The sequence below is a fragment of the Bos javanicus genome, chromosome 1 (genome assembly GCF_032452875.1).
Source record: "Bos javanicus breed banteng chromosome 1, ARS-OSU_banteng_1.0, whole genome shotgun sequence".
Taxonomy (NCBI): Eukaryota; Metazoa; Chordata; class Mammalia; order Artiodactyla; family Bovidae; genus Bos; species Bos javanicus.
The window spans coordinates 25,211,294-25,226,767 of NC_083868.1; the positions used below are offsets into that span (position 1 = coordinate 25,211,294).

Consider the following 15,474-nt stretch of genomic DNA (forward strand, 5'->3'; position numbering starts at 1 on the left):
GGCTTCACAAAATGTTATGGCTTGAAATGGGCGAGTCACAGGGTATCCTTGTTCATTCATCATGCTCCAATTCATAGTGCTGGTTTAACTGGACCATTTGCTGAGTGGATTTGCTTGCACAGGGAATCATAGTGAGATGAGGAGGGGCGAGAGCTTCTCATTTTGGAATTGTCAGCGTGTTGCAGAAGTGCCAGAGTGTCAGCTTGCACAGCGGTAGCAGGATGTCGCCCCACTGAGTTCTTTCTTTCCCATTCCCCTTCTGTGCAGAAGAAACCACTTGTGACTTGTTCCCTAAATATCAGATTGTGTTGTCTATGTAGTGGGTGACTGGCCTGTCCACTCTGACCATACCTTGCTTGATTGTACCAAATATAATAATGTGGTTTGTTGTGAATGATGTTTCCTCTGTAGATATAGTAGGTTTTTGGTCATTGCAACTTCAGAAAAATGCAGCATTATTATAGCTTGTCAGTGGGGAACTTTCAGTTGAAAGGGACAACTTTATTTAAACTGGCCTATGAATGAAAGAGCTTCCCTGGTGGCTTAGATGGTAAAGAATCCACCAGCAATGCAGGAGACTTGGGTTCGATCCCTGGGTTGGGAAGATCCCCTGGAGGAAATAGCAACCCACTCCAGGATTCTTGCCTGGAGAATCCCCATAGACAGAGGAGCCTGGGAGGCTACAGTCCATGGGGTCGCAAAGAGTAAGACATGACTGAGTGACTTCTACTTCATGAATGAATGGAAGAATTTCTTTGGTTCACGGAAGTAGCAAGTCCTGATTTGACACAGTCTTTAGGATTGATTTGTTCAGTTATGGCATCAAGAACCCAGATTTTTTTTCTAGTGTGCAGAGTCTTAGTTTTATCCTGACACTGGTGCTCCCCCTGGGGTCACAGCATGGCTGCTGATAGCAGCCATTTAGTGCGGCTGGGAGAGACAGTGCACGTCCTGGGAGGTAGAGACAAGGACCTGAGCTTCAGGCTGGCTGGGATTACATCGCCCATGGTGAGAGGTGATGCTGGGGCTGCTGCTGCTGAGGATGGGAAAATAATGTGTACCACTTTTAGGAATGGCTTCATTCTTGCCATTTCTTCCCAGGAATTCTTGCCTGGGAAATCCCATGGACAGAGGAGCCTGGCGAGCTATAGTCCATGGGGTCACAAAGAGTCAAACGCAGCTTAGTGGCTAAACCACCACCACCACCTAGTCCAATGTATATATAAAAAGAAATCTCACATGAGTGAATCTGAAACTGACACCAAAGGGACAGTATGTGTTTAAAGAAATAGGGTAAAGTATGGGGACTAAGAGTTACCTAGGGAAGATTTTCAAGTAGAAAAATTATATACGCTAATATACATTGATAGTGAGATGGTCCTCTGTGTGTCTAGTATAGGAGGGTTGCTGGAATGTATGTGATGAGCCTGAAAATATAATTGATGACCTCATTCTATACAACTCTGGTGTCACATTAAGAAGAGAATTTTTTCTTAAGAGCCTTTTAAAAATTATGAAAAATAATGGCTGTAATCATATGTACACTTCAGCAAACTCATAATAGTCACAGTAGAGAGATTAAAAGACAAATCAGAAGAAAAGTTTAAATAGAATACTCTTGAAGTAATTAAGGAAGAGATAAGACACCCTAACTAGGGCAGTGGTGACAGGAAGAATAGATGCAGGTGATGTTACAAATCATTCTAGCATAATGACTTTATGTAGGGTCTGCTGCTGCTGCTGCTAAGTTGCTTCAGTCGTGTCTGACTCTGTGAGACCCCATAGACAGCAGCCCACGAGGTTCCTCCGTCCCTGGGATTCTCCAGGCAAGAACACTGGAGTGGGTTGCCATCTCCTTCTAGAGTCAGACAGGATTCACACTCTAAACTTACCTTCCACAATAAATAGGTCATTCCAAAGCCTTCCACAGGCACCATCATGTCATCTTTGTTTAATACAGTATTCCTTAACCATTTTATAAGACTGTGTGAAGTATATTGTAGTATTCAGTATATTCCTGTAGAACTGAAATAATTTGTTATAGATATTTATGTCATGAATAGGAACTCTATCATATCAAACACAGTAGTAATTCTCAATCTATTGATGTTCCAGAATAACTTTTTAAGTCACTCTGCATGTTAATGTCAAAAGAATTCAGGTCTAATCTAGGCTATAACTAGCTCAGTGAACTCTCATTTGTGCTTCTCAGCTCGTATACAGAAATGAATATTTGGGTTCTAGCCAACTAACATTTCTGTTTTTCCCCATGGAGATTTGAGCCCTTGTATTCTAAACTTAGATCTGCAAAGCACGTACTATATCAAAAGTCTACCTGTTATTTTTTTTCCTCTAAGTACTGCTTACCACTACCCCACTGCCAGCTTTTGTCATTTTAACCAGATTCTTTTCAGTTCATGTTGATTTCTTTTCACCCTATTTAAAGACTTTGTTTGGAGCTCTAGGTAATACACATATTGCTGCCTGTTCTTGTTTTGGCTTACTTCTCAAGCCGCAGTGAAAATGTGGCTCTCAGTTTTTTGTGTTTTTTTTTCCTAGAATAGGGGCTTAATGAGAAATAATATATATAGACTCAATTTGGACTCGCTTTACTTTTTTACATTTATGGAACTGTTTCAGTTCCCTTTACTCACATATATAAATACTTTACTATAAAGAACACCTCCTGTTTTTTTATCACTTGTAATAAAGCACAGGGCAAAATCCAAGACAGAAACTAAGAATTAGCGAAAAATAGACAAACACTATTTAATTTTACTTTTTTTATACTTGATAAGGGGTATACAAACCTCAGACATATATAAGCAAGTGTCAGAACATTTATATAGTTTGAGAAGAGTAAAAATTACCTTTTCCAGGTGGATGGAGAAAAACCTAGAGGGGTAGTATCGGGTGGGAGTTTGAAGGGAGTTTCAAAAGGGAGGGGACAGATGTCTACCTATGGCTAATCCATGTTGATATATGGAAGAAATCAACTACAACAATATTGTAATAATCCCTCAATTAAAAGAACAACTTTCCAAGACCAAAAAAAAAAAAAAAGACTTATTCCTAAGATTCTTTGTTGCTGTGCTAGACTCTGCTGAAAGGGTTATTTTTCTCCAAAGTGTCTTATTTGAGAGAAAAGGAAATATTTTACTACCCCCAAAGACACAGGGTGAAAGAAATGGTATCACTGAGCAAAAATGAATTATTCTACAAACCCCCAAAGAGCCTTTTACAAGTTGAAGAGGGTATAGTACCAATTATACTATTATCTCACCCTACTCTCTGGGTGAATAGTCTGAAAGCCTAAAATTACAGTTGATGTTCAATTCCTTGGCTTCATTTGCAAATTGGAGTCATTTTCTTTTTTTGTGTGAATGCCATAAACACATGTTATATTGTTTAAGAGTAGCAGCCCTTAGTTTGTTACGATATTTTTCTCCTTTTTTGTCTCCCATGTCAAAGGACCTTTTTTTTTTTTTTTTTGGTCTTAATTTGGTTTGTTGCAAATTGATGTAATACTGTGTTTCTGAATGATTTGCAGTGGTCTTAAGTGCCATTTGAGCCGAGGCTTTTTGGCTTATGATTTGTGAGTAGACCATTCTGGAGAAGGTCCTCCAACTGGCCAGATGTGTCATTTTGGAACAGATTGAGGGCCTGCCAAAACACCATTTGCTGCCAGGACCGGATATTGTAGGGGTGCTCACCACCCTGTTACCATATTTCTGCAGGTCTTAACATTGCATAAATAGGCAGCTGTTCTCTATTTAGAATATAAATGAGTCACCAGCTTGCTCTCCCTTGAGGATTTACCTGCAATGGGGAAACCACAGTGTTAACCCCTTCTTCCCCTCTTGTTGGAACATCACATTTATGCATACTTCTCTCAGCCCATTCAGAAGCAAACCCCTATGCATATAAATCACATCTTTCGTGCCAGTTAGACAAGAAAACTCAAAAAATATGCAGTTCACTCTGCTCAAATGGAACACATTTCCACAGCAGCTAAAGCAGTAAATTAATCAGCTTATAAACTGAGAGTGAGCAATTTGTGCTCACTTTTTTCTTATGGCTCCTTCAATAGGAGACAAGGTTCTCTAATCTCATAAAAGGCCATGACTTCATTAAGATGGAAAACCATGTTGTTGCAAGAGACAGGAAAAGAAAAGCCCTAAAAGTCACTCAGTTTTCTCTCTGGACCTATTTACAGGACAGGGGATTTTTATTTATTTGGAGAATGACAATTAACTTGGAGACTTAGCCCAACAAAGAAGCAGAGTGCTGAAGTGAGTCTCATTATGGAACATCAAAGGCAGTTGGCTTGACCTAATCCATGTTTGCAGCAGATGATTTACATAACAAGCTAGCACAAGCTGCCCAATTTTGATTTCAAATAACTTGACCAGTTTCAAATAGCTTGACCAATTTACATAAAATGCATGTGTGTGTACATGCATATACATACACATGCATATACACACGTGTATTTGTGTGAGTGTGTGATTGCTTGTTCTAGCCCAAAGTATATTGGGGAAAAAACTTGTCAGTGTTAGAATATCAAAGAATAGAAAAAGTCAAAGCAGTTATGAAAAGCAGAGGCTGTTGTTGTGTTATATGGTATATTAGCTGCTTTCAACTACATTTCATTGAAGTATTGTTGACTTACAATATTACGTTAGTTTCAGGCATACAATGTAGTGATTCAATATTTTTATAGATTACACAAGATACAAAGTTGTTATAAAACATGGACTATATTCCCTCTGCTGTCTGTTACTTTCTTGTAACTGACATTTTATAACTGGTAGGTTGTACCCCTTAATCTCCTTCACCTGTTTTCTCAACTACTTTTTTGAATGTTTACCCTAAAATAGATATAGTCCTTATTTGCTAAATAAATCAGCATTCTGCAATCTGATAGGAGGGAGTCATTTCTCCAGGCTTTTCATCTTGCCAGGGGAGGAAAAGTCCAGAGATAGATAGGTGACATTTGGAGAGCCAGGCATGCCAGATTTTCGGAGGTTACAACCGAGGTCCAACCTGCTGTTCTCCTAATGAAAGGAGGGGAAATTCAGACTGGCAAAGCTGCTATAAGGGATATCTCTGCTCCGAATGTCACGCTGCCCAGATGTCACTCGGCAGGTGGAGATGCAGACAGAATGAAAATGTAGCCCTGTGTATGTGGGTGCTAGTGCGTTACAAGGGGAACAATGAATCTATCTTCAGAAGTGTAATGAAAACAGTGTGGATCTTGTCCATATTCATGTCACCAGAAAGCGTTTCTCAGAGAGTTCTCACTCCACTTCCCCTCCCTGACTGACGGGCATACATGCTCCCAGACCATGTGCATATGACATGTTTCAGGGCTTTAAGTTTAACAAGCATAACAATTAATTTTAATGTATTTATATACATGTATGTGTACATATATGCTTTTTAAATAGAAAAATGGGATCATATTACCTAAACAGTTTTCTACCTTGAGTTTGTATTAAATCTCAAAACTGCATCATGAGTGTTTCTCATCTTATTTTCCTCCAGCTTATCTCATTTTCAACTCAGATTTCATAGCAGAGGTTCATAATCATATAACTAGTCACTTCTCTGTTTATGAGCACTCAGGTTCGCGCTGACATGTTTTAAGACGGGCATGTTTAAGACTTGAAGTTAACTTTTGCAAGAGAAACCTAAAGTTACTGTCACTGAGTTTTCTTTTACTGCAATTATTTTTCTTCAGTGTTACGAGATGACTTCCGGCAAAATCCCACAGATGTTGTAGTGGCAGCCGGAGAGCCTGCAATCCTGGAGTGCCAGCCTCCCCGGGGACACCCAGAACCTACTATCTACTGGAAAAAAGACAAAATTCGAATTGATGACAAGGAAGAAAGAATAAGTGTGAGTAAAATTAGAATGGATGCCCAGAGGGGTTGGATACCAAGCTTTAAAATGGATGTATTTTATTTATATTATCTGTAATATTTTATTTATATCATTTTATTTATATTATTTGTTATTTATTATTAATAAAGTTATAGAACTCTATTTGAGTGCTAATTACTACTTACACTATATTGAAAAGGCTGAAAAAGGATACCCAAATGACAAGTTTGGAATGAGGCTTCAAAGAGACAAAAATTATATAAATAAAATTCATATGTTATATTAATAACTGGACTAATCTGAATATGTAAATATGTCTTTGTAGTAGAATATTGATGTCAATGCTCTTTTAGGAACTCCAGATGCATTTATTGATCATAGAGTACATTAAGTGTCAAAGTGTAAGTGATGACCATAAACTGTATTAACTAAAACATTTCTTTTCACACTACTTTCAAAATTATAAGAGGAAATTGTGGTGATGAATATTTCAAGCTGTTTTCCAGTTTTTCCAATGTAATATTTATAACTAAAATATTATGAGAATTCATTTCAAAGTTTAAGAGATGTAAAGTAAAATCAATGTTAAAATAACTGCCAAGTTCTGCAGTTTAAACTTACAAAAAATTAGTCCATTTTCACGGAAATTGATCATCATTAATTAGTTGATTAATATCAAGATGAAACACCCAGAAAATGATAAAAAGTTAGAGACATGGTATATAGATTATTTTTTCAGAGGATCTACTCACCATTAGTATGTGGAGTTTGTGAGAGCTAGTCACTGAAATAGTAGATAATGCCTCAACCTTCTGACATTGTTCTTAGTACAATTTTTGTACTCAGTACAATAACTAAGAATAAATATATTTAATTTAAAATAATGTATCATTTAACAGAACAAATGTGCTATTTCTATTAAAATGTCCATATAGTATGGGTGTCTATTATCTTTAAAAATATCTTATAAGTGAGATTTTATTCTTAAGTGTATGTTGTGATTACATCATAACACAGAACCAGAGAGGCCATGCAAAAGATCACAGCATATCCACATGAATATTCTGGTTTGAACTGTGGACACTGTGGAGATCTACAGTGAAAGATCGTTTGGTTCCCAGTGGTCTGTGCTTGGCTGCCAAACTTAGGAAAATGTGCTCCTGTTCAAGATTTTCTTTTTCGTGTTTGTAATCATTAAATTTTTGCTTTGTAACAAATCACCCCACAATACAACCATTGCATTTATTCTGTGATTCTGTGCGTGAGTTGACAGTTCTTTGCTCATTGCCAGGTTGGTTGATCTTTGCTAGGCGTTCTCCAGCTTCTGTGGCTTGTTTGAAAGTGTGCTGGCAGCTGAATGATCTAGGATAACTTTCCTGTACTCACATGTCTGGCCATTGACTCCTTCTCAAGCCAGCCATCTTGGTTCTTCTCCTCATAGCCTCCCATATTCCAGCAGACTAGCTTGGGCTGGGGCTCCCCAGGTGGCACCGGTAGTGAAGAACCTGCCCGCCAATGCAGGAGACGTAAGAGATGCGGGTTTGATTCCTGGGTTGGCAAGATCCCCTGGAGGAGGGCATGACAACCTATTCCAGTATTCTTGCCTGGAGAATTCCATGGACAGAGGAGCCTGGTGAGCTATAGTCCATAGGGTCACAAAGAGGCACACAGGACGGAAGTGACTTAGCATGCACTCAGCTTGAGCTAATTCCCATAGTTGTCTCAGGGTTCCAGCTGCAGCAAGCAGTCAAGTCCCTATGTTGCAAGTGCCTTTCTTCCGGTGAAATGTTGCTTTAGTTCCACTGAACAAATCAAGTCATACTGTCAGTTTCATCTTCAAGGGGAGGAGAAATGGCCTCCCTGGTTTATAACCTATCATTTATTCTACTGCATTTAGTTGAGAAAAGGTTGATGATCTTTTCTTCCGAAGTATAAAAAAATGTTGAAAATACTCTGTTGAAAATACATGGCTAGTTTTAGAGCCTGAAATATGTCTGATGAAAACATATCTACTTGAGTTCTATCTGCCTGTGAAATTAAAAAGTAAAGGAGGAAACCAGCATATTCTTATCTCATATCTCTTTAAGAGAGATTGTTTGAAAAAAAAACAAAACTCAAAATTGGAAAAGAACCTGTAAGTTGATGATACACTTACTGAAAAGCTTATTCTGCTGTAGTATCCTCTTAACAAACAATATTTTAACATCATTATATTTGTTTATTCAAACAGAAATGCTTCTTATTTAAGAAACATTTAGGGGCCACCTATACAAAGCCAACAGTTTGTACCAAGTCATACTCATCATTCCAAAAAATTATTTGTTTTTATTCAACCTCACATCCCTCTTCAAAAGTTGTCTTATAAATACAGTTAAGATGAGACAAAGATAATTTTAATGCTAACAAATACCCCATGAAGACAGAGATTTTTACTTTTTGATTTACTGCTGAATCTTAAGGACCTAGAACACTGCCCAGCCAATAGAAGTACTCAACAAATACTCATTGAATTCTTCTGAGTCAATTGGATCTCATTATATTATCAAAATAAAATATCTAGTGCTTCTTTCTGATGACAGATGTCAATAGAAATTCATTCAACAGAATTTCAGAGTGAAGACCAACCATGAGGTTTAATGGCAGCAGTCACAAGTCTCGAAATAGGATCAGGCAAGAGATAGGAAGACTGCCTTAAAAGAAGCATTCTGTAGAAAGAGAATATGGAGGCTTACATGGAAGCAGAATTTAAAAGATGCCAAAAGAGTGGGAGAGTTTTGTGTCTTAGACACTCAACCATTTCTTTTAGAGAAAAATTATGTGCTTAATTTTTCAAGATTTTTTATTAATGACCTTTTTTCTCTGTTTCTTTTCTTCTCCATTTTCCTTTATTTTCTTTCTTCCGTCCAATTTTAACAGATCCGTGGTGGAAAACTAATGATCTCCAATACCAGGAAGAGTGATGCCGGGATGTATACGTGTGTGGGCACCAACATGGTGGGAGAGAGAGACAGTGATCCAGCAGAGCTGACTGTCTTTGGTAAAACTCTGTTTTAATTTATAAATTGCTATTTATTATCTACTCTTTCTTCACTTTTAAATATTTTTGCTAATACCAAACACCAGGCCATATACGGATGGTTACTTATGACTTGTAGTGAGCTGAATAAACTAGAATTGTCTTGTTTTCTGGTTCTTTCAGATGAAATCTTTGATTTGAAGAAAATTAAACTTTTGAAACAATTTACCTGCTTCATTCCTATATGTCTATAAGATTTTGCCTTTCATAAAAGTGTTAAAAATTACTCTTTCTCAAAATCTGTTGGCGATTATATCCGTCTAAAGTTTATCACTCATTCCATTGCGATGCGTTTATCGAATATTTATTATGTGCATGACATGAGATAAGGCTTTTAAAAATTAGAGAGTATACTATAAAGTCATTTCACTTATTTTCTACTTAAAAAATCTCAGATTGAGCTACTTGCAGTTTTAGCTCATGATAAAAAGACCAGCTTGCTAGTTATACACACAGAATCAAAAAATAGAAAAAAGTTATTAAACTATTTTGCTATGATATTCATGTTTCTTCAACTTTAAGAACCAAGGGCCTCTTGAGCTGGAGTAATTTAGTTAATTTTAGTTAAAACATTACTAGATCTGTATCACAGAAGTAGTAAAGAAAACATTAGAAAGGAAGAAATTGGAGATGATAAATATGATGGAATAAACAAAAGTAGGGAAAATACTGAGCAGCTGTGAAAAATTAAAAGAGAAATATCAATACAGTGACAGAAAATTGGGAAAAAAATGGAGATCCTCAAGATACTGGAAAATGAAACATCTTTTAGAAAATATTGAAATCTCATTCAAGTATCTGTATGGAGTTATATATTATATGAATACACCCAAACATACTCACATACACATATTTATATATAGATGCTATGCTATGCTAAGTCACTTCAGTCATGTCTGACTCTGTGCGACCCCATAGACGGCAACCCACCAGGCTCCCCCGTCCCTGGGATTCTCCAGGCAAGAACACTGGAGTGGGTTGCCATTTCCTTCTCCAATGCATGAAAGTGAAAAGTGAAAGTGAAGTCCCTCAGTCGTGTCCAACTCTTAGCGACCCCCATGGACTGCAGCCTAACAGGCTCCCCCGTCCATGGGATTTTCCAAGCAAGAGTACTGGAGTGGGGTGCCATTGCCTTCTCCATTATATATAGATGTGTATATGTATATATATATAATAAATATATGTATACATGAATAAAACAGTCACTGTTACAGATACTATGTGTTTTTCTTAAATATGAGATAATTGTGAATTTTAGATTACTCTTTTTGTGCCAGTAAAATAATCTTCTGGATCTGTGCATAACATAAGACACCACATCATTCCTCCAGAACACGCCAAGGGCGGCATCAGAATCTGGCATGCGTCCCTAAAGAAACTTCTTTGGTAGCTTGGGATGTGCCACCCATGGGGTAATGGGAATGCCATGATGCAAAAAAGAGCCACAGTGTGATTTCCATTACATTTAGAGTGTAGATGTGTTTTATGAATATGTACCAGAGTGCAGACCTCTCTTTTTAATTGCTCTGAGTACCAGGTAATCTCTGGTCATAATCCTTGTGGCTACTAAGTACCTTGAAGTCCAAAATGACAAAACCAAGAGAAATCCCATACTTCATGAAAGGAATTGAACAGTAAAAACAAAACTGTTTCAAGTGTGCGTGTTAATTTCTCTCCTGTGGAGTCCAGACAAGTATCCATGTTAGCCCTTAGATATCATGCAGTCACCTTTAAGAGTCTCAGAATGTGCTTCACTTGTAATGAATAAAATGCAGTTTTGCCTGCTAAGATATGAAATTAGTGGTCACCAAACACTAGCATTGAAAACCCACAAGTACAGCTGTGCTATTTAAAGAAACACTCTTCCCTATAATACTGCAGCTACCACCAGCTTCAAAGCAGAAAATTATTGTATTACAGCAGTATATATTGCCTTCAGAAGAAAACTGAAAGTGTTTATTGTTAATACCCAAGTAATTAGATTTACCAAATGTGACTGTGTTATGACATATTTACCCTACTTTCTTTAAAAACATGATTAGAACTACAGAATTTCACTAATTATGTCAGGAGTTACAGGAGGGACTTCTAAATTATTTTGAAAACAGCTGTAAACCAAAGAGATCAAATTTGTCTACAGGCAGCTCTTCTAGAACAATTGATTTAAGGAACAGAGAAACATTTATATTGTGGTATAGTCAGAACTGACCTAAGGGGTTATAGATACAGTCTTAAGTTGTGGGAAAAAGTAAAATTCCATAATTGAAATTGAAAAAAATTCCAAACCAAGGAATAAAACATTAAAAGAGTCATGATGGCTTAAGTGTTTCAAGATTGTGACTACTATTGTTTGAGAAAGACCCCTCCTGTACATTGACTCCCCAATTCTTAGAGAAAATAAAATAACTAGTGTACTTTGTATAACGAGGCCTTCTTTATTTTATCTTGGTGCTTTATATCCAGAAAAATGTTTTCTAGTAAACCTATTTGTATTTCATCTTTCCTTCAGTTAAGTCACTCAGTTGTGTCCAACTCTTGGCGAACCCATGGACTGCAGCATGCCAGGCCTCCCCATCTATCACCAATTCCCCGGGTTCACCAAAACTCATGTCCATTGAGTTGGTAATGTCATCCAACCACTCATCCTCTGTCATCCACTTTTCCTTTTGCCTTCAATCTTTCCCAGCATCATGGTCTTTTGAAATGAGTCAGCATTTCTCATCAGGTGGCCAAAACATTGGACTTTCAGTTTCAACATCAATCCTACCAATGAAACTCAGGACTGATCTCCTTGAGGACAGACTGCTTAAACCTCCTTGCAGTCCAAGGGACTGTCAAGAATCTTCTGCAACAACACAGTTCAAAAGCATCAATTCTGTGACACCTAGCTTTCTTTATAGTCCAATTCTCACATCCATGCATGACTACTGGAAAAACCATAGCCTTGACTAAATGGACCTTTTTTGGCAAAGTAATGTCGCTGCTTCTTAATATGCTGTCTTGGTTAGTCATAGCTTTTCTTCCAAGGAGTAAGCGTCTTTTAATTTCATGGCTGCAATCACCATCTGCAGTGATTTCGGAGCCCCCAAAAATAAAGTCTGACACTGTTTCCACTGTTTCCCCAACTATTTGCCATGAAGTGATGGGACTGCATGCCATGCAGTTTTCTGAATGTTGAACTTTAAGCCAACTTTTTCACTGTCCTCTTTCACTTTCATCAAGAGGTTCTTTAGTTCTTCTTTACTTTTTTCCATAAGGGTGGTGTCATCTGTGTATATGAGGTTATTAATATTTCTCCCAGCAATCTTGATTCCAGCTTTTGCTTCCTCCAGCCCAGCGTTTCTCATGATTTACTCTGCATATAAGTTAAATAAGCAGTGTGACAATATTCAGGCTTGATGTACTCCTTTTCTATTTGGAACCAGTCTGTTGTTACATGTCCCGTTCTAACTGTTGCTTCCTGACCTGCATGCAGGTTTCTCAAGAGCAGGTCAGGTGGTCTGGTATTCCCATCTCTTTCAGACTTTTCCAGTTTATTGTGATCCACACAGTCGAAGGCTTTGGCATAGTCAATAAAACAGAAATAGATGTTTTTCAGGAACTCTCTTGCTTTTTTGATGATCCAGTGGATGTTTGCAATTTGATCTCTGGTTCCATTGCTTTTTCTAAAACCAGCTTAAACATCTGGAATTCACTTCCGGTACTCTTGAAGCCTGGCTTAGAGAATTTTGAGCATTACTTTACTAGCGTGTGAGCTGAGTGCAACTGTGCAGTAGTTTGAGCATTCTTTGGTATTACCTTCCTTAGGGATGGAATGACTACTGACCTTTTCCAGTCCTGTGGCCACTGCTGAGTTTTCCAAATTTGCTGGCATATTGAGTGCAGCACTTTCACAGCATTATATTTTAGGATTTGAAATAGCTCAACTGGAATTCCATCACCTCCACTAGCTTTGTTCGTAGTGATGCTTTCTAAGGCCCACTTCACATTCTAGGATGTCTGGCTCTAGGTGAGAGATCATACCATTGTGATTATCTGGGTCGTGCAGATCTTTTTTGTACAGTTCTTCTGCATTTTCTTGCCCCCTCTTCTTAATATTTTCTGCTTTTCTTAGGTCCAATTTCTCTCCTTTACTGAGCCCATCTTTCCATGAAACGTTCCCTTGGTATCTCTAATTTTTGAAGAGATCTCTAGTCTTTCCCTTTGTATTGTTTTCCTCTATTTGTTTGCACTGATCACTGAGGAAGGCTTTCTTATCTCTCCTTGCTATTTTTTGGAACTCTGCATTCAAATGAGTATATCTTTCCTTTTCTCCTTTGCTTTTTGCTTCTCTTCTTTCACAGCTATTAGTAAGGCCTCCTGAGACAGCCATTTTCCTTTTTTCATTTATTTTTCTTGGGGATGGTCTTGATCCCTGTCTCCTGTACAATGGCATGAACCTCTGTCCATAGTTCATTAGGCACTCTGTCTACCAGATCTAGTCCCTTAAATCTATTTGTCACTTCTACTGTATAATCATAAGGGATTTGATTTAGGTCATATCTAAAGAATATAATCAGAATTTGCCATTGACCAGGTGATGTCCATGTGTAGTCTTCTCTTGTGTTTTTGGAAGAGGGTGTTTGCTATGACCAGTGTGTTCTCTTGGCAAAACTCTATTAGCCTTTGCCCTGCTTCATTCTGTACTCCAAGGCCAAATTTTCCTGTGACTCCAGGTGTTTCTTGACTTCCTACTTTTGCATTCCAGTCCCCTATAATGAAAAGGACAACCTTTGGGGATGTTAGTTCTAAAAGGTCTTGTAGGCCTTCATAGAACCGATCAACTTCAGCTTCTTCAGCATTACTGGTTGGGGCATAGACTTGGATTACTGTAATGATGAATGGTTTGCCTTGGAAACGAACAGAGATCATTCTGTCATTTTTGAGATTGCATCCAAGTACTGTATTTCGGACTCCTTTTGTTGACCATGATGGCTATTCCATTTCTTCTAAGGGATTCCTGCCCACCGTAGTACATATAATGGTCATCTGAGTTAAATTCACCCATTCCAGTCCATTTTAGTTCGCTGATTCCTAGAATGTTGATGTTCACTCTTGCCATCTCTTGTTTGACCCCTTCCAATTTGCCTTGATTCATGGACCTGACATTCCAGGTTCCTATGCAATATTGCTCTTTACAGCATTGTATCTTGCTTCTATCACCAGTCACATCCACAGATGGGTATTCTTTTTGCTTTGGCTCCATCCCTTCATTATTTCTGGAGTTATTTCTCCACTGATCTCCAGTAGCATATTGGGCACCTACTGACCTGGGGAGTTCCTCTTCCAGTATCCTATCATTTTGCCTTTTCATACTGTTCATGGGGTTTTCAAGGCAAGAATACTGAAGTGGTTTGCCATTCCCTTCTCCAGTGGACCACATTCTGTCAGACCTCTCCACCATGACCCACCCATCTTGGGTGGCCCCATGGGCATGGCTTAGTTTCATCGAGTTAGACAAGGCTGTGGTCCTAGTGTGATTAGATTGACTAGTTTTCTGTGATTATGGTTTCAGTGTGTCTGCCCTCTGATGCCCTCTTGCAACACCTACTGTCTTACTTGGGTTTCTCTTACCTTGGATATTGGATATCTCTTCACGGCTGCTCCAGCAAAGCACATCCGCTGCTTTTTACCTTGGATGAGGGGTATCTCCTCACCTCTGCCCCTCCTGACCTTGAACATGGAATAGCTCCTCTAGGCCCTCCTGTGCCCAGGCAGCCACCCCTTCTTGGACGTGGGGTAGCTCCTCTTATGGGATCACTGCTCCTTTCTACTGGATCCTGGTGTACAGTGATCTGTTTGTGCCCTCCAAGAGTGTATTTCCCAGTCTGTGTCAGTTCTGGCGGCTCTATGGTCGGGTTAATGGCGACCTTCTTCAAGAGGGCTTATGCCATACCTAAGTCTGCTGCGCCCAGAGCCCCTGTCCCTGTGGCAGTCCACTGCTGACTCTTACCTCCACAGGCAACACTCAAACACGGTTCTGTCTCAGTCTCTGTAGGGTCCCTGGGTCTCACAAGGTTTGTTTGAGCCCTCTTAAAGTCTCCGGCGGGAATGGGGTTTGATTCTAGATGTGAATTTACCCCTCCTACCATCTTGCTAGGGCTTCTCCTTTGCCCTTGAACGTGGGATATCTCCTCACAGCCGCTCCAGCACCTACCGTCTTACTGGGGTTTCTCTGACCTTGGACGTGGGGTATCTCCTCTCGGCCACTCTTTTATGGTGTTTGTTCTTCTTTAATATTTGCTGACTAGAAAATAACATCCTAGTTAAGTGGCAGCACCAGATGTAAAAATTGGAAGTGGGCATCCTAGTGTAGAAGGACACTAAACTCTTTAACACAATCTGCTGCTGCTGTTTCGTTGCTAATTCATGTCCAACACTTTTGTGACCCCATGGACTGTAGCCCTCCAGGCTCCTTTTTCTATGGGGTTTCCCAGATAAGAATACTGGAGTAGATTGCCAAGTCCTTCTCC

General features: G+C 38.8%; 1 protein-coding gene across 9 annotated transcripts in view; it reads left to right on the forward strand.

Annotated features, from left to right (window-relative positions):
• The window catches only part of ROBO2 (roundabout guidance receptor 2), a 652,403-nt gene that overhangs the window by 456,165 nt on the left and 180,764 nt on the right, over positions 1 to 15,474 (forward strand). For all 9 annotated transcript variants that reach the window (XM_061430013.1, XM_061430088.1, XM_061430401.1 and 6 more), the window contains exons 3-4: positions 5,744 to 5,901; positions 8,803 to 8,923. In XM_061430013.1, coding sequence (XP_061285997.1) covers positions 5,744 to 5,901; positions 8,803 to 8,923 — 279 coding nt within the window. The remainder of the gene's footprint in view (positions 1 to 5,743; positions 5,902 to 8,802; positions 8,924 to 15,474) is intronic.